At 44.7% G+C, this 18,719-nt stretch overlaps 1 protein-coding gene across 5 annotated transcripts in view; it reads right to left on the reverse strand.

The window, feature by feature from the left end:
* Positions 1-18,719, reverse strand: part of CUNH2orf76 (chromosome unknown C2orf76 homolog) — a 56,681-nt gene that overhangs the window by 27,679 nt on the left and 10,283 nt on the right. For 3 of the 5 annotated variants that reach the window (XM_039234882.1, XM_039234881.1, XM_039234883.1), the window contains exon 2: positions 287-431. In XM_039234882.1, the coding sequence (XP_039090813.1) occupies positions 287-419 (133 nt within the window). In that variant the 5' untranslated portion in view covers positions 420-431. Of the gene's footprint in view, positions 1-286; positions 432-6,717; positions 6,750-9,648; positions 9,820-18,719 lie in introns of those variants that run through there. The other 2 variants (XM_039234885.1, XM_039234884.1) reach the window with 2 other exon arrangements.

An 18,719-nucleotide genomic window follows, 5' to 3' on the forward strand; every position in this document is an offset into this window, starting at 1 on the left:
CTCCCTCTCTTAAATTAATTAATACGCTTAAAAAAAAAAAAAAGCGGGAGGGGGAGGGAGGAGCCAAACATGAGGGTAATAATCCCTGAGGAAGGCACTCACAGTGCCCAATGAGCCTTGGGAAGATACTGTGGCTGATGCCAAGGCCCGGGAAGAGCCGCCCGGCACCTGGCTGAGAACCTAAATTAATCTCTTTCAAAGTACTTTTAAAAGATTACCATCAATATAATAGTCAACTATTTTTTTCAAAAGACTGATAAAATGAAATGATTAAGGCATCTCATACCTTGCTTTAGAAATCCTATAAATTCCTTCGTAGTTTGGTCCAAATTGACTCCATGATACACTATAGGTTTGAAATTGCGATGCTCAAAAGAACGAATGAGGCGAACAGTAATGGTCACTTCTCGGGAAGCCATGCGGAGAGATTCCTGTGGCAAGGGACAGGGGAACAGTCTGAACAACGTCCATTCACAATTGCCCAGCAAGCGTGCATGCCCACCGTCAGCTCCAGGGTGCCCAGCCGTCTCTCCCACACCGTGTGCTTACTGATGGAGTCCCCAACCTCCATCATGATCTAAGGAGGCTGGGCAGGCTGGTACATGCATGCCTTGTGAAACTGATTTATAATTACAGGTTTGTTTCTTTCACTTAATAAAAAGCTTCCCAAGTGTCATACTTAAATAGGTGAAACTGCAAATCTGAGTTAATATCTAATTTGGTCAGCAATGCATTGTCATCTCCATCAGAAATGTGTTGTAATTTGTATCAGTAACTAAATAATAATAGCTACTGTCAGAAGCCAGCCATTACTGGATTTATTTTAAGCACTGAGGGAATTATAGCTTGGTGGTTTAGGAATGCAGGCATACTAAAGAGATGGTTTAGAAAGCTAATATTACAGGGGCGTCTGGGTGGCTCAGTCAGTTAAGCGTCCGACTTCGGCTCAGGTCATGATCTCACGGTTTGTGGGTTTGAGCCCAGCGTCGGGCTCTGTGCTCACAACTCGGAGCCTGCAGCCTGTTTCAGGTTCTGTGTCTGCCTCTCCCTTGCTCACACCCTGTCTCTGTCTCACTCTCAAAAATAAATGAAGATTAAAGAAAAAAAAGAAAGCTAATATTACAGATTATAAAACGTGACATTTCCCTAGAGGTTCAACCTACTTAAGAAAAAAAAATGAATCTGGTCAAATTTAAAAGACATTCCACTGAAGGGACAGAGAAACCAAAACAATAAACTCTGGAATAAATTAATAAAAAAGTATCCAAGGACAGACAAAAGATCTGAATAAATGAAATGACCGTGTTCTTAACTATGAAGGCTCAAAGTTGTAAAGAAATCAAGTTCTCCCCTAAATTGTTCTATAAATTGAATAACATCTCAATCAAAGTATAAAAGGGTGCTTTGAGGACCATGTCACAAATATTTCTAAAATCTATCTGGAAGAATACATTTGTGAGCTTGGTCATCAAAGTTATACAAGGTAAAAAAAGCATCAATTACTGAAACACATAATGAAGCAACAGACATATAATAGCAATACATGAATAAGCTGGTCTGATTCATATGCTTACAAAAGTCAACAGTAAAAATCTTAAAGGATAATTCAACTATTTTAACTAATTTAAGTCATTTAAGCTGTAGTAATTTAAGCTGTGATAATAGAGCAGGAAAAACTGGCAAATCAGTGGCATACAACAGAAAACTCAGAAACAGACTCCAGATTAGAGACTTTAGTGGAAGATAAAAGTGGTATTGTACATGAATGGGGAAAAGATAGTTTAACAAATGGCATTAGGAGAATGGTGAGACATTCGGAGAGAAGTAAGGCTAGTGTCTTACCTCATTCCTTATACAAAAATAAATCACATAAGGAACAAATATCTACATTTAAAGACCTATTTTTATAATCTTAAGAAAGCCCTTCCTAACTGAAGAAAAACCAACAACCATCCAGAAAAAGGCTGATAGATAGACCAACAGAAATATATCAGAAAAGACCAATATCTTAAGAGAAACACAGGTAAAGGTATTCGGCTATCTTTACAAAGTCAATAATGAGAAAAGTTGATCAACTTTACTAGTAACTGACAAATGGCAAACAGAAATAGTAAGACAGGGATTTTGCCATCGTATTGGTAAAATGTTTTAAAATTTTAAAGTGGATGGGGCACCTGGGTGGCTCAGTCAGTTAAGCATCTGACTTTGGCTCAGGTCATAATCTCGCGGTTCGTGGATTCAAGCCCTGTGTTGGGCTCTGGGCTGACAGCTCGGAGCCTGAAGCCTCCTTCGAATTCTGTGTCTCCCTCTCTCTCTCTGCCCTCCCTTGCTCATGTTCTGTCTCTCAAAAATAAATAAAAAATGTTAAAAAAAAATAAATTAAAAAAAGAAGTGGCCAAACCAGTGTTGGCAAGAATGTGGAGAAATATTTTTTATACACTACTACTAAGAACATAAATTGGGTACAGCCTTTCTGGAGAGGAGTGAGGTCATCAAAATTTTTAGTTTACCGCCCCTTTGACTTACCCCAAGCAGATAACCACGTCAAATATTTTTAAAATACATGAGTTCATAATGATACCTTTAAAAAGGCCAATCAGTCCCTCTGGGAGCTAACACGGCCCTTGTTTTTCTGAAAACTGGCTTACCAAGGTGGGATGGGGCATAGAAATGAGAAAAATAACCAAATTTTATGCTTCTCTTACAGACTACATTCCATGGTTACCAAACAGCTGGTGAAGAAAAGTTATTTCTTCTAGAAGAATTACAGCTAAAAGTGACGGAATTTTAAAAACTTTCTTTACATTTATTTACTTTTGAGATAGAGACAGCGTGAGAGTGTGGGAGGAGCAGAGAGAGGGAGACACAGAGTCCGAAGCAGGCTCCAGGCTCTTAGCCATTAGCACTGAGCCCAGTGTGGGGCTCGAACCAATGAACCAAGAGATCATGACCTGAGCCTAAGTTGGATGGTCAACTGATTGAGTCACCCAGGTGCCCCAAGAATGACAGAATTTTAAAATCATGATTTACACAGCTATCAGAATGGCTAAAATAGAACACAGTGATATCACCAGACGTTGGTAAGGGTGCAGAGAAACTAGATCTCTCATGCACTGCTGGTGGGAATGCAACTCTGGAAAAGAATAGGTCAGTTTCTTACAAAACTACGCATGCGCTTATCATACGTCCTGTCCACTGTACTCTTGGGCATTTATGTCAGAAAAATGAACACTTAATGCTCACGCAGAAACCTGAATATAATGCTCGTAGCATATTCCTTCGTAATACCCCAAAACTGGAAACAACTCATACGTCCTTCAATACGTAAACTGCTACGCAACCCGTGGTGTATCCATATCATGCAATACTACTCAGTAATAAAAGGAATAAACTATGAACTCGTGCAACAGTCCTAATGGATCTCAAGGAAACAAAGCTGAATAAAAATTGCCAACCACAAAAGGTATCAGACTGTCGAATTCCATTTATATGTCATTCTTATAACGACAACATTACAGAAATGAAGAACAGACTGGTGTTGTCAGGGTTAGGAAAGGAGGAGAGAAGGGAGTGGCTATGGCTATAAGGGGGTAGCATCAGAGAGCCTTGTGATAAAAATGCTCTGATTCTTGACTGTGGTGTTATCCACATTTATCAACACATGTGACAGAACTGCACAGAACTGAATACACATGCATGTAAAACTAGTGAAATCTGTATACCGTCCCTGGATTGTATCAAGGTCAATCCCTGCCAGTGATGCTAGACTATATACTCAAGCAAGGTATGACCACTGGGAGAAACTGGGTGAAGGGCATAAAGGAGCTCTTTGTATGATTTCCAACAACTGCAAGTGAATCTACAATTATCCCAAAATTAAAAGTTGCTACAAATCATCATTCTGAAAATCCTATGAAATAATAAATGCAAGGAAAGATCGTAAAGGGATGCCAAAATGAGTAGGGACAGGAATGATGGGGAACTTTAGAACAGATATATTGGGGGCTGATGGCACCTGAACTTACTCATCAACCTTAATGAATGATGCTAGTTTCCAGATCTAACTTTCTGTTTATGTAGAAGACCACGTCAAATGACACCAGAAGGAGGCCATCAGTCAAGTTCAGACTGGAAAACTGTACTCAATAGATAACTTGGTTTCTTCAATAAATAACACAAGAAATAAAGAAGGAGGAGAAGATAATATATTAAAAGAAACTTAAAGAGATCTATCAACCAAAGCAACATTTAGACGGGTTGTGATCTGCATAATATTAGGTGATATTAGGAATTGATGTTAGTTCCATTTATTTGATATGATGTTTCTGAGTCCTTATCTTAAAAAATTTTTTAACATTGATTTATTTTTGAGAGACAGAGCATGAGCAGGGGAGCTGGAGAGAGAGACACACACACACAGAATCCGAAGCAGGCTCCAGGCTCTGAGCTGTCAGCACAGAGCCCGATGTGGGGCTCGAACTCACAAACCATGAGATCATGACCTGAGCCGAAGTCGGACGCTTAACTGACTGAGCCCCCCAGGCGCCCCATCTGAGTCCTTGTCTTATAAGAGTAAGGTATATATAGGGGCACCTGGGTGGCGCAGTTGGTTAAGCATCCGACGCATGATCTTGGCTCAGGTCATGATATTACAGTCTGTGAGTTTGAGCCCCGCATCAGTCTCTGTGCTAATGGCAAGAAGCCATTAGGATTCTGTCTCTCTCCTTCTCTCTGCCCCTCCCCATCCTTTGCTCGCTCGCTCTCTCTCTCTCTCTCAAAATAAATAAACCTAAAAATTTTTTTGAAAAAAAAAAAAAAAAAGGACGGTAGAACCAGAACACTGTCAACGGCTCGAGCTGGGTATGGATGGGGCCTTGTCACACTCTTCTATTTTTTCATGTTTAAAATTTCTCACGAGAAAAATATCTTAAGAAAAGATAAGTACACGGAGATGTACGTTCAGTGAAGCTGCTTTCCACAGAAGTGATTCCAAGAGTTAACAAAAGTTAGAATCCATCTAGACGCCCGGCAACGAAGAACTAGTCAAGTAAATTATGTCAGACAGTGAATGGTGTGATTGCTGTGTCACACGATTGCCATAAGACCCCCTGCGGCCACCAAGGGCGATATGGTCCCAGGGACACTAACTCTGAAAGCTGGCTATGGCATATCAGTGAATAAAAACAAACACAAGCTAGGAAGCGGCCAGTACGTAGCATCTCCATAAATACAGCGACCGTCCAGGGCAACATTTGCCAAAATGCTGACAGTGGCCACCTCCAAACGGCAGACACATAAGCGACTGCTGCCTGTTTTATATATCCTTAATACTGCTCAATGTTTTAGTAACGATCATGCGTTCTTAAGTTTAGCTCTTTCCCTATAGGCTTCCTTTCGCGTGTTAGGCATCAACAAATAGTTATTTTTTTAAAGTTATTTTTAAAACAAAGCCATTTCCATCTCTTGTAAGAAGAGATAACTGAACAAAAATAAACAGTCCAGAAATATATCAATACTGTAAAGGAGAGAGAGGGTTAGACACCTGGCTAGGCAACCGACACGCGTTAAGGATACCAAATAAATCTGAAGCTTACGCAGCCGAGGCACCAGAAGTAGGTCACGCACCCAGGATGGGTCTAACCTTGTCGAAGATGGCGCCAAGGCCCTGGGTACCCAGCCCTTCCCTCCTCGCTGATGCTGTCCGTCACCACCACCACCACAGTCTGCCTTCCAGCATCAAGGACAGCCCAAGGCTTCCCGCACGTACCACGCTGCTTCCAAGCCTCTGCCATACCTTTCCACCCGCTCTTCTATCCCCCAAACTCCCTCTGCCCCTCGCGTCTCGGCCTCACCCTGCAAACACGCATCCTTCAAAACCCAATCTGGACCACCTGCTGGGGGACACCTTTGCCACCAGCTCCTCCTCTGCCCCAGGCTGAGCTGACAGACCCTCAGCCAGCCCACAGCATGGGTCATGCGGCAGTGAAGGCAACTGTTAAAGGCGCCTGGGGTACAAGCCTCTGAGGGAAGGACGGGCTTATTTTTGTCGACTCAGTAATACATGTGGCCTGAGGCACATCTGAGCCCCCCGTGATGTCAGGAGAACTGTCGCACAGCTCATGGGCTGAGGGAAATCTGAAGCCTTCCCCAAGGACCCTCGCCACGTCCGTCCTGCACTGCCGTCACAGTACCTAGGGTCTGTGAGCTCTTCCACAGCCCACGAATGTGTCTGAGACCGTAAAAGAAACAACTTATTACTCCAGAATATGAAAATGTTTAAAAATGAAAGTTGACATTTAATCAAATACCTACAACAGATAACCTTCCACAGCAACTCAACTCTGTTCATAATTCGATGTCAGGTTTTATGTAGCATATGGGTACATTTTATATGATGTGGGGTGGGGATTTGAATCGTTACAGTGCTGAGGGGTGAGGGGTATGGAAAGGGGAGGGGAGGGGAAGGGAGGAGAGGAAAGGAGACAGAGAAGGGAAGGGAGAAGGGAAGGGAAGGGAGAAGAGAGAAGGGAAGGAAAGAAAAAAGAAGCATAACCCTGCCTAAGGCTTAGGAAGGTCTTTAAACCTCCCTGCCTAACAAAACCTGTTCTGGCTGCTACTTTCCCACTGGTTTGGGATCCTGAAGAAAAAGTATCCAAAGCAAACTACACTCTTGCAAACAAAGAAGCAAAAGCACAAAGAAGCAAATGCAAAATGCACCTGTCACCTGGGGCTCCCAGGTCCCTGACAGGTAACCAGGCCATCATCAGAGCCGAGAATGGAGCAGCCCAGAGGCCTCCCTCCGGCCCAGAGCTCCCTGGTGCTTACAGGACAGGTTGGAGCTGTTTTTTACCGCCCGGCTCCAGAGGCACAAGCAGCCAAGGTGGAGCTTCAGCAGGGAATGGTCGGGGAGAGCCCGGGCCAGGCTTCCCTACCAGCTTCCCTGAAGGCCCAGCCCTTCTCCTTCCAAGCCGGCTCCTCTCCTCGTGGCAAAATCCCGGGCTGAACACCGTAGGCCAGTTGGCACAGGCCCCTGTTCTTTGCAGCGGACAAAGTCTATAAAGTGAATTGGTAAGTACTGAGCCACTGCCCCTCAGGAAACACGGGGTTAGGTTCTCACGAGTCTCTGCTGCATCTGGTCACAACATTTTCACCAAGCGATCGATACATAACCTTGCTTTATGTGCGCTGGTGTTTAAAGATGCCTTTTTTACATTGTGGACTTAGGATTAACATTCAGCTCACAGCCCCGTAACTTGTGTCTGCGCAAAAGTTATCGTCTACGCGTATTTTTCTTCTGCGGGCGTATTGCAGCCTTTGTGCGCTCAGGAACATCAGACTGCACTTTGGCACAGCACGTGGTCACTTTGAATAGCGGGCTCACCAACAAAAGGCACAAAGATGTGAAAAGTATGTCACTAAACAGAAAGTAAACCGGCCCCTTGTTTACAACATGAGGGCTAAAACAAGAAGGTCCCCTTGTTTGCCGTTGGCCGAGAGCGTGAACGCTGGGGACCAAATTTTTCACTGTTCTGCGCATGTTATTTCCACCAAAAAAGTACTCTGAGTACTGCTTTCAGGGTTAAAATAAATTTTAGGGAGTAGGCGAATTCACAAATAAAGAATACACAAATAATGAAGACTTTCTTGCAAAAAAAAAAAAAAGTACATATGCCTTTAAAAGCATTTGAAGAAGGCATGCTCTAGACCTTTCTGTAAGAGAACGGAATCCAGAATGAGTTGAGTATTAGAAGCTTTCAGAGTATGAAAGCACTCGACATTCAAGCAGTCAACATGGAGAAGATTCTATAACCACTAGACAGTGGAGGGCACCGGGTGACCTTCCTTCCTTCAACCGGCAGATTTCCAAGAAGTGGTATATATGTCTTGAATTTTAACAGATTCCTAGGGTGCATCATTTTGAAAAACCAAACATCTTTGTAAAATTACATCTACTTCCTAAATGTAAGTATTATAGAACCAAAGCTGTCATGTATCAAGTTAGCTTGTAAATACTCCTATGTATTGTTAAATGTTATCCAAATGTGTCATTTCACCAAAATGGGGGTGAGGGGGGGAATTTAAGACTAGGGTGGGGGAACCTTCAGTATTTTTTATTACTCTTAAAAATACTAAGCACCTAGCATCCTAAGAAAGCAAATGATAAATGTTCACCTTTGAAAGAGAACTTAACCTTGGCAAATTAATACCTTTATATAGTATTTCAATATAACTAAAGTTCATAAGAATTATTTATGAAGTTCATAAATGAAATTACATGACATTGAAGACTATGACTAAAAGTGAAAGGTTAATTCCATTCTAATCTCTTCTGGCCCTACTTCAAAAGCATGCTTTGGTTTTCTAACTCCTAGAGGGAGAACAAACTTTTATTGTAAAAATAGATCTCAGTAACAATGAAATAGTAAAAGCTGGTCATTGTAATAAAAAGGGAAAAACTGAACAGGAATTTGCTTTACAGTTTCTCCAAAGCATAATTCTTTAAATATGAAATTAAGTATACATTTATAGACTAAGACCACGTGAGGATTCAATAAACATTTGAAAACCCCTTGGCCTTTTTCTTCTAAGTATTTACTTGTACAACTGAAATCAAAGCGCTATTAGAAAACGCAGTTTATTCATCTTTCACGGACATAAAACATCTGAGAAAGACATTTTCAATGTATTAACTTATGAATGATTTTAAAGTTTTTAACCTCAACCATTCATTTAATGTATGTTTATTTTTGAGAGAGAGAGAGAGAGACAGAGTGTGAGCAGGGGATGGGCAGAGAGAGGGTGAGACACAGAATCCAAAGTGGGCTCCAGGCTCTGAGTAGTCAGCATAGAGCCCAGTGTGGGGCTCGAACTCACGAACAGTGAGATCATGACCTGAAGTGAAGTCAGACCCTTAACCAACTGGGCCACCCAGGTGCCCTACCTCAACCATTTTTTTAAGTAGGTTAAAAAAACAGTCTTCTTTCTTACGGGTTTAGATAACACACTAAGTACACTAAGTACAAAATAAATATTAGCTAAATCTGATGACTACAAAAATGTTTCTCAGTGTTGTAACTACTCTATTGCATAATGCCATTAGCATCTGCCCTTTCCTGAGGCAGAGTCATAAGCAATTCTAATAAATAAAATGTTGAATGCCATTCACCTGGAGTATATCATCCCCTGAAAAACCAACACCTGTGATTCCACAGACCTGCCTCTGTGGCCCTCACGTCGGGGTAAAGACACAAACATCACAGCTGTGTTCTCTATTCAAGGCAAGTAAGACTCTCCAAGAATTAGCTATCCTGGACAGTCGAGTTTCCCCAAGGATTAGACACTTCACTGTTTAGAAAGAATATTCAACACACTTTCCATCTTAAACAAAGTATACTGAATATAAATTCTACTTTTTTTGAGTCCCAATCCTCAGTGAGAACGTCAACCTTTGACCACGCACTGGGAGACAATTCTCCATGGACCTCTTGCACTGTGCACATCTTATGACGAAATAGCTGCTTTCGTTGTGAATGATCTATGCACAGGTGTGTGTCTGGGCAGAGTTGTTTACTGTCCAGCATAACAAAAGTAGGGCCCCCCTCCAGGCTAGGGTTGGGCAGGTTTGTGCCACTTAAAAATCTGGATTACCTCAACTCAGGGCTCTACAGCTGCAGACTCGAGGGGCAGGAGGAAATACACAAACACGAGGCTCCTGCCATTGGCTGTGCTGGGCCACAGTCCTTTGCCTGCGATCCAGGAGTCTGTTCTCTGCCAGCATGTAGACTGCGATCACCTCAACGCAGGGCTCTACAGCCGCGACTCAAACCTGCTAAGTGGGCCGCGTCTCTCTGGGCCACGCTGCATCGCCCCCGTGGGATTTGTGAGGCAGGAGGCACTGACACAAACATGCAACTCACATTGCTGACGGTGCTATGTACAGACAGTCCATTGTCTCTGACCCCAGGCTGCCGTGTCTTCTGCCGGCATCGGGCAGACCCGGACGGGCTGGCTGTCAGCTTTCAACTAGGATAAAATTTCAGGTTCTTCGCAGTTCCGGGCAGTTGCTGCCGACAGTGGGATGCTTGTAGAGACACGGCTTTCGGGAACAGAAAAGATGAAGGTCTCGGGTGCTTTGGGGATATAAGAAGATCCCCTGGGATCTGTCCAGCGGTGCTCCGGCTGTGGCTCACTCTCCTCGCCAGTGCTGCACGCCAGCTCTCCGATGAGGCAATGTGGCTCTGGCTGCTGGAACAGTAAAGGAGTCCCCAGAGCCTAAACAAATGATGTCTGCAATGAGGATCTCGAGCTTCGGGTGGCTGAAAAGTTCATTAAATTGAGTGATGACCAGCCACCAGGCAACTGAGAATTAAGAGGGTGCCTTGCTTCCTGGCAGAGAGCCACTCTCCGGCTCTGCACCCCAAGTCCTTCCCCTCACCCTCCACCCTGACATCTACTGTCAGAAGATGGACAATTGTGGGGAGACTGAGGTCTCCCTTGTCCTCAAGAGGGACTGAAAGCCTCGTGCACCCAGGTGTGCTGGGGGACTTCAGGGAAGGGAGGAGCTCCAACTTTTATGGCTCTATGTCACCATCATAAGTGACTCTGTGCAAGGAGGTACTCAGATCCAGCCAATGGGGTGTGGATTCGATTCAGTGGGGGAGGGAGCCTAATGTGACCTAGAGGATGGGGCCCTTCAGGCCAACCCAAAGTACTGCTGTTTTTTCATTTGAATGCATAAACAATAGGTTATGTTTACTTCCACTTCCTTGTCCATTACAGGCAGAGAAATCCCACCACAAGTTCCCCTGCATCCCCTCCCCACAAAGAACCGAAAATGGACGTGGTCACTCTGCTCAGTGGGCAGAACTCAAGGCCGTTCCCACGGATGAATCTGATATTTGTATTGACCCATGAGCCGCTGCCAAGGGCCTGGCGGCTTGATCTGCCTCTTGGAAAACTGTCCACCGGGTGTGAGCTGTGGCGACAATTCTCAGCTGCCGAACGATCCCTCTGGGCGACTCACCCGGACTCCAGCTGCCGATGGCGTCCACACCACCTGGACTGCCACCGCTGCTGCCTCGGTCCACCCATGTGTGCGGGCACAGCAAAGAGAACTCTGCTTCTGATGCGCAGCCACCGCCGCATGCCAGACTTGTGACTCCAGCCCGAAGGTGACGCGCTGGTCTTGAGGTGAGGGAGGCCATTCCACACGGGCTGTGGCCTCCACCAGCCCCTGGCAGACTGCCTGCGTCTGACCTTTGACCTCCCGAAGACATTTCCTTTTCAGGCTATAGACTTAATGTTCCAGATCACGTGACACTGAAAAGACTGTGACAGCTGAAAAGAATCTGTGCCACGTGTTTGGTTTTCCACACAGTCTGTAGTCTGACAATGGCTCATCCTTCATCGCAAGCACTAAGGAACGAAGGGCTGAAAGTCAAGGTCTACTCCGCCCTACCATCCACAGCAACCTGGAATTGTTTGAAAAAAGACTCCTGAGAAATCAACTCACAAAAGATTTCTCGCCCTACCTGCCTCGTCTCCTCCTGGAGCACACAATGTACAAAGTATAGCGGTCCATTCCCTGAATGTGGCCGTCCCCAGGAAAGGACCAGCCTTTCTCCGTAGTTTCCTGGGTCGTGATCAGAACAAACAGCACCGCAGTGGGGGTCAGGGGGTGGCTCCAGACCAACGTGGCATCCCGGGATTCTACACTGGCCATTCCTTTGGAAAATGCCTCTTTCTTTCCTCTGCCAGCCGTATTGGTACATCTTCCATGTGACCAGTAGCCCAAAGGGGCGCCGGGGCTGTGAATTCTGGTTCAGGTGCCTGGATTCTCTTGTTGAACCGACCAGGTCCCAGATCACAAGACTAATGACCCCCCGCACATGCACTGCAGTCCAGAGCAGGGGACATACTGCATCTCTGTGAGTTTTATAAAAATTCACTTGGCTGGTTCGGTTGGTGGAGGGTGCAACCCTCGATCTCGGGGTTTGAGCTTGAGCCCCACCTTGGGCGTAGGGATTACTTAAAAATAGAGTATTTAAAAAGGAAAAAAATCCCTTCAGGGAATAGGAATTGATTAGAAGAAAGGTGAAGTGGCAGCCGCTGGAAGGAGGCACACAGATTTGTGTACAGGTGGAGGGAGGGGAAGACCCTCGATCTAAGGAGACAACAACTTACACCCCAGGAAACATGGGCGGGGAGGGTGGCGCGTTGGAGAACGTTCATCTTTCACAACTGCCAGTCCCTGCAACAGTCTCCTGAGGCAAAACATCCGGCTGAGTTTCCCCCAAAGCACTGTAAGCACCTCCAATTCCCCGATACCCGAATCTGCCAACCGCTAAAAGACGGCTCTGACCACTACATGATCACCGTGACCAATGAGTCCATTGGAAGCGTGTACCCCGGGCCCTCTGCCTCCCATGCAAAACACCTGTCAACATTGCCAGGCGTCTTCTCCACCCGTTCCCACAGACAAACGCCACTCAGCCGGTGGCACTGACAGGACAGACCGGACTGACTGCCCTCAGGCAGCCCCTCCGAAGGCAAGTTCCACCCGCAGTGATGTGTACTCAAGTGAAAGCCTCCTGCCCACCAGCTGATCGAGGGTTACACTGCAGCCCTTGACAACCTGTGCCTTTGAGTCACACGGCTCCCAGGTGTCAACTGCAAAGACATTTCTTCCCAAGGACACCATGGTCCCACCAGGCCTGTGTTGTTTTTTTGGGTTTATTTTTGTTTTGTGGAAGTCAGTATTAACGTGCCTCCTTCCCCAAAGCGCCATTATCTGCATCCTAGACGTGTGGGTATTTCAAGAAAACACCACGAGCGGGCTCTCAGGTAACCAACAAGTAGACCAACAGAGGCGATGACTCCAAAACTAATCTTCTAGAAGCTTCCAGAGAGATTAATTGGCTCATTACTTGAGGTGTATCCCATGGGTGGCTTTCCCTACAATGAGTCTTCCAGTTAGAAAAGGCAGTATGAGGGGCGCCTGGGTGGCTCAGTCGGTTAAGCGTCCAACCTTGGCTCAGGTCATGAACTCGTGGTTAGTGAGTTCGAGCCCCGCGTCGGGCTCTGTGCTGACAGCTCAGAGCCTGGAGCCTGCTTCGGATTCTGTTCTCCCTCTCTCTCTCTCTCTCTGCCCCTCCCCTGCTTGCACTCTGCCTCTGTCTCAAAAATTAATAAAAGAGAGAGAAAAGGTGGTATACAATCTATCCCCAGGTTTTGTTTGTTTGGTTTTGCATGTATTAGCTCTTTTATTTATTGTGGTATAAATGACATACCACGAACTACTCATATTGATAAACTTTGAATTTCTGTAGATACCTGTGAAAGCATTACAACATTCAAGATCATGAAAATATCCACTCCCCTGCCTCCTGACCAAAGTTTACTTCTCCCCCCATATGACCTCAGCTCCTCTCCTGAGATATGCACAATCTATTGTTGTCCCGATAGATAAATTCGCATTTTCTAATTATTCCATTCCAAATAAATGGAATCAAATGGATTATACTTTTTTTTACTAGCTTCTTTCACTTGGCTAATTTTGAGAAATCTGTCCCGTTTTAGCTAAAGTGATTAGTAATACTACCTTGACCTGCAGGGCATGAAGGTCAGGATCAACCTGCCAGCCAGGCTTGTTACGAATGGCAGAATCATTCTAGACTACAAACCAAAATGTCTTATAAATACAAACAAAAACATCCTTAAATTATTGCCAAACAGAATTCAGCGACTATACAAAGAATTATAAGCCATGACCGAGTGGGGTTTCTTCCGAGGAAAGAAGGCTAGCTGGATATTTCAAAAGTAATCAGCGTAATCTACCACATCAGAAGGCTGGAGAAGAAAAATCACATCATCATATCAGGGCTAAGGAGGGGTTGGGGCTGAAGGGAAATAGTTGTGGCTATGACAGAATAATATGAGGGCTCCTTGATGACAGAAATATTCTGTACCTTAAATATTTCAAAATGTACTGATTGTGGTTTTATGGTTTTGCAAGATGTTACCATTTGGGCAAAAATAGGTAAAGGGTACGAGGGATCTCTGCATCATTTAACAACTGCATGTGGACCTACAATGACCTCAGAATAAAAATCAGGGGGTTCCTTCTTTACTGCATTGTCTCAAAATAAAAACAAAGTGTTTGTTCTTTAAATGGCATCGTTTAGGGACGCCTATGTGGCTCAGTCAGTTACACTTCCGGGTCTGGATTTCAGCTCAGGTCATGATCCCTCAGTCCGTGAACCAGCCCCACATCAGGCTGTGCCCTGACAGAGCAAAGCCTGCTTACGATGCTCTCTCTCCCTCTCTCTCTGAGAGTGCACGCATGGATGCTCACTCTCTTTCTCAAAATAAACTTTTTTTTAACTTATAAAAAACTGGCACTGTCTCCAAAGGAATGATCAGTCAAAACACCTGTCATCATTTTTTAATATTTCTAATTTTCTTGTTGATGGACAATAACTCCCTAGAAAATTTGTGTAACAATCTAGTCTCAAAGCATTTGCCAAGGGTTTGCCATGTGCAATGAGGAGCTGGAGAAACAGACAAAATGAAAACAACATAGATTTAGAAGAGTTTATACTTCTTTTTTTTTTTTTAACTTTTTTAATGTTTATTTATTTTTGAGACAGAGAGAGACAGAGCACGAGCTGGGGAGGGGCAGAGGGAGAGGGAGACACAGAATCTGAAACAGATTCCAGGCTCTGAGCTGTCAGCACAGACCCCAATGTGGGGCTCAAGCTCACGGACTGCGAGATCATGACCCGAGCCGAAGTCGGATGCTTAACTGACTGAGCCACCCAGGCGCCCCAAGAGTTTATACTTCTAATGAGGTTGAGCAAGAACTACAGTACTGAACTCAAGATACCTTCCTAAGGTGCTTCATTATTCCTGTCCATAGTCATAAATATTTTTTTTAATGTTTGGGGCACCTGGGTGGCTCAGTCAGTTAAGCATCCAACTTCAGCTCAGGTCATGATCTCGCAGTCTGTTGGTTCGAGCCCCGCACTGGGCTCTGTGCTGACAGCTCAGAGCCTGGAGCCTGCTTCAGATTCTGTGTCTCCCTCTCTCTCTGCCCTTCCCTGCTAATGCTTGTTCTCTCTGTCTCTCAAAAATAAATAAACATTAAAAAAATTTTAATGTTTATTTATATTTGAGAGAGACAGTGCATGAGCAGGGAAGGGGAAGAGAGAGACGGAGGCAGAATCTGATGCAGGCTCCAGGCCCTGATCTGTCAGCTCAGAGCCCGACGCGGGTCTTGAACTCACAGACCGCGAGATCATGATCTGAGCCGAAGTCGGACGCTTAGCCGGCTGAGCCACCCAGGCACCCCAGTCATAAGTATTTCTAGACAGGATACAGGCAGTCTCTCAGCAGTGTTTATGTTTATTTATGTGTTTCAATAAGTCTAAAGAAAGTCTTCTCCCTTACTCCCAGGTGCCGTAGGAGACTTCCTACCACAACCCCCTGATTGCAAGCCCTAGTGTCCGAGTCTCAGCACACACCACCACAGCACGTTAGCTGCACAGAAACAGGACAAGAAGAGAATACGAACACTCAAAGGCACAAGAGAAGGGCAAAGTGAAGGGGCTGGTTAACACCTGCAGCTGCCTGGCCACCAAAACGAGTTACACCATCAGAAAAGTAAAGACCGAGGGAGAGAGAAGAGTGGGAAAGAAACAGAGGGAATGGAGAGGAGAGCCACGCTGCATTCTTATCCCCCATCTCAGCGCCTACTTTCCCCCCGCCCCCGTCACAGAACAAATGCCCCCAGACTCTGCCCATGTCTTACCCCAGAAGCATTTCCCAAGTGCTTCCTTCGCTTGAAAACATACTACTCTCCTCCCAGCTTTGCTTGAGCCAAGCCTCAGGAATCACATTCCAAGAAGTGAAAATAAATACTGAATGGAGATAATTCATCATTTGTGAGCACTCTAGCCCTTGCCTTCTCGTAAAGCTTCCTGTAACTGTAGTCCATTTTTTAATAACTAGGTTGCTTTTAGAAATTAGAGGTTTAGTTTACATCCAGAAACCTAATATAAAACTACAATTCACAGCCACCGGGCAAGAAACTGCTCTCACCTCTGCCAATGCATCTTGCCTGGCTGGCTTGACGCTGAGACCCAGCAAGGGTAGCCGGTGAGTCCCCAAGGCTGGCAGCCCAAGGACGTGAGAGGAGGCTGCAGCAGTGACAGGAACCCCTCTACTAACTGGGAAGGCCGATCAGGCTGACTGGTTGGCTTATCAGGCTCCCCGTCTTCCCTTAATATCTCAGGTGTTCCGTTTCCAGCTGGCCGTGATACAAAGAGGTTACATGGTTCTTGCACCAGAATTCATCTCCTTCACCATAGCCTAGAGTTGCACATTCAGTTCTAATAGTTTCCAAGTTCACGGCTAATCAGAATGACTACAGTTCCCAAAGAGCAAATGGCTCTGTTCCTTCACCTGCCACTTGTTCAGGGGCCTAAGAAGTGCCAGGCACTTGGAGATAAAGTACTGACCAATACAGGGTGGTCCCTATTTCCCCCGGCTGATGTAGGAGGAGATGGGACAGAAGAATATGGAAATAAAAATGACTGCCAATAAAATCATTACACAGTGTGCTGGCTGCTAGCAGGGACATAAACAAAGCCAAGGAACTTGCACTTTCTGGGGATATGAAGGGCAATTTCCTTTCCAGTGCAATCAAAATATAGAATTAAAAATTCATGTAATTTAGGGGTGCCTGGGTGGCTCAGTTAGTTGAGCGTCTGACCTCAGCTCACATGATTTCAAGGGTTCATGAGTTCAAGCCCCACATCAGGCTCACTGCTGTCAGCGCAGAGCCCACTTCAGATCCTCTGTCCCCTCTCCCTTTTGCCCCTCCCCCACTCATGCTCTCGCTCGCTCTGTCTCTCAAAACTAAATAAAACATTTAAAAAATTCATGTAATTTACTGATCCCCCCAAATATACTCTAAAATTGACTTTAAAAAATTAAGTCGCAGATGCTAGCTTGCCATTATCTCTAGGTTAAAAGCGAAAAGCCATTCCAATTGCAAAGACTAGAAGCAGTAAGTGGATTCACCTGGGCACAAAACCATCGCCTGAAAAAGTGCTTTCTTTTAAGGAAAGTGGAGCATATCCCAAACAAGCAACCAAGCAATCAACCCCACCTAAATTGGAGATGGCCCCCACAATCATATGGCTAACTGGGCTTCGACAAAGCAGGAAAGAACACCCAATGGAAAAAAGACAGTCTCTTCAACAAACGGCGTTGGAAAAACAGGACAGCGGTATGCAGAAGAATGAACCTGGACCACTTTCTTACACTGTGCACAAAAATAAATTCAAAATGGATGAAAGACCTAAATGTAAGACGGGAAACCATCAAAATCCTAGAGGAGAAAGAAGGCAGCAACCTCTCTGACCTTGGCCATAGCAACTTCTTACTAGACACATCACCTGAGGCAAGGGAAACAAAAGAAAAATGAACTACTGGCACTTCCTCAAAATAAAAAGTTTCTCTTCTGCACGGCAAAGGAAATAATCAACAAAACTCAAAGGCAGCCTACACAATGGGAGAAGATATTTGCAAATGACATATCTGATAAAGGGTTAGTATCCAAAATCGATAAAGAACTTATCAAACTCAACACCCGAAAAGCAAATAATCCAAATCAGAAATGGGCAGAAGAAATGAGAGACATTTTTCCACCAAAGATATCCAGATGGCTAATAGACACATGAAAAGATGCTCAACATCACTCATCATCAGAGAAATACAAATCACAAGCACAATGAGGTACCACCTCACCCCTGTCAGAACGGCTAAAATGAACAAGAAACAACAGGTGGTGACAAGGATGTGGAGAAACGGGGGGCCCTCTTGCACTGCTTAGGGGAAAGCAAACTGGTGCAGCCACTTGGGAAAACAGTATGGAGGTTCCTCAAAAAGTTAAAAATAGAACTACCCTATGACCCAGCAACTGCACTAGGTATTTGCCCAAAGGATACAAAAATACAGATTCAAAGGGGTATGTGCATCCTGATGTTTATAGCAGCATTACCAATAATAGCCAAACTATGGAAAGAGCCCAAATGCCCATCAACTGATGAATGGATAAAGAAGATGTGGTTTATATACACAATGGAATATTAGCCATCAAAAAGGAAATCTTGCCATTTGCAAGAATGTGGATGGAGCTAGAGTGTATTATGCTAAGTGAAATAATAAGTCAGAGAAAGACAAACACCATGATTCACTCATATGTATAATTTAAGAAACAAAACAGATGAACATACAGAAGTTGGGAAGGAAGAGGGAAACAAATCACAAGAGATCTCTAAATGATAAAGAACAAAGTTGATGGAGGCAGGTGGGTGGGGGCGGGCTAGATGGGTATTAAGAAAAACACCTCTTATGACGAGCACCAGGTATTGTATATTAACTGATGAACCACCTGAATTCTCCTAAAACCAATGATGCACTATATGTTAACTAACTAGAATTTAAATATTTGAAGAAAAGAGAAATGTTTAAAAATTAAAAAATAAATGAATAAATAAACTGGAGGGGCGCCTGGATGGCTCAGTCGGTTGAGCGTCCGACTTCGGCTCAGGTCATGATCTGGAAGTTGGTGAGTTCAAGCCCTACATGGGGCTCGCTGCTGTCAACGCAAAGCCCACTTCAGATCCTCTGCCCCCCTCTCTCTGCCCCTTCCC

Source organism: Hyaena hyaena, unplaced genomic scaffold (genome assembly GCF_003009895.1).
Source record: "Hyaena hyaena isolate Hyena2069 unplaced genomic scaffold, ASM300989v1 scaffold_91, whole genome shotgun sequence".
Taxonomy (NCBI): domain Eukaryota; kingdom Metazoa; phylum Chordata; class Mammalia; order Carnivora; family Hyaenidae; genus Hyaena; species Hyaena hyaena.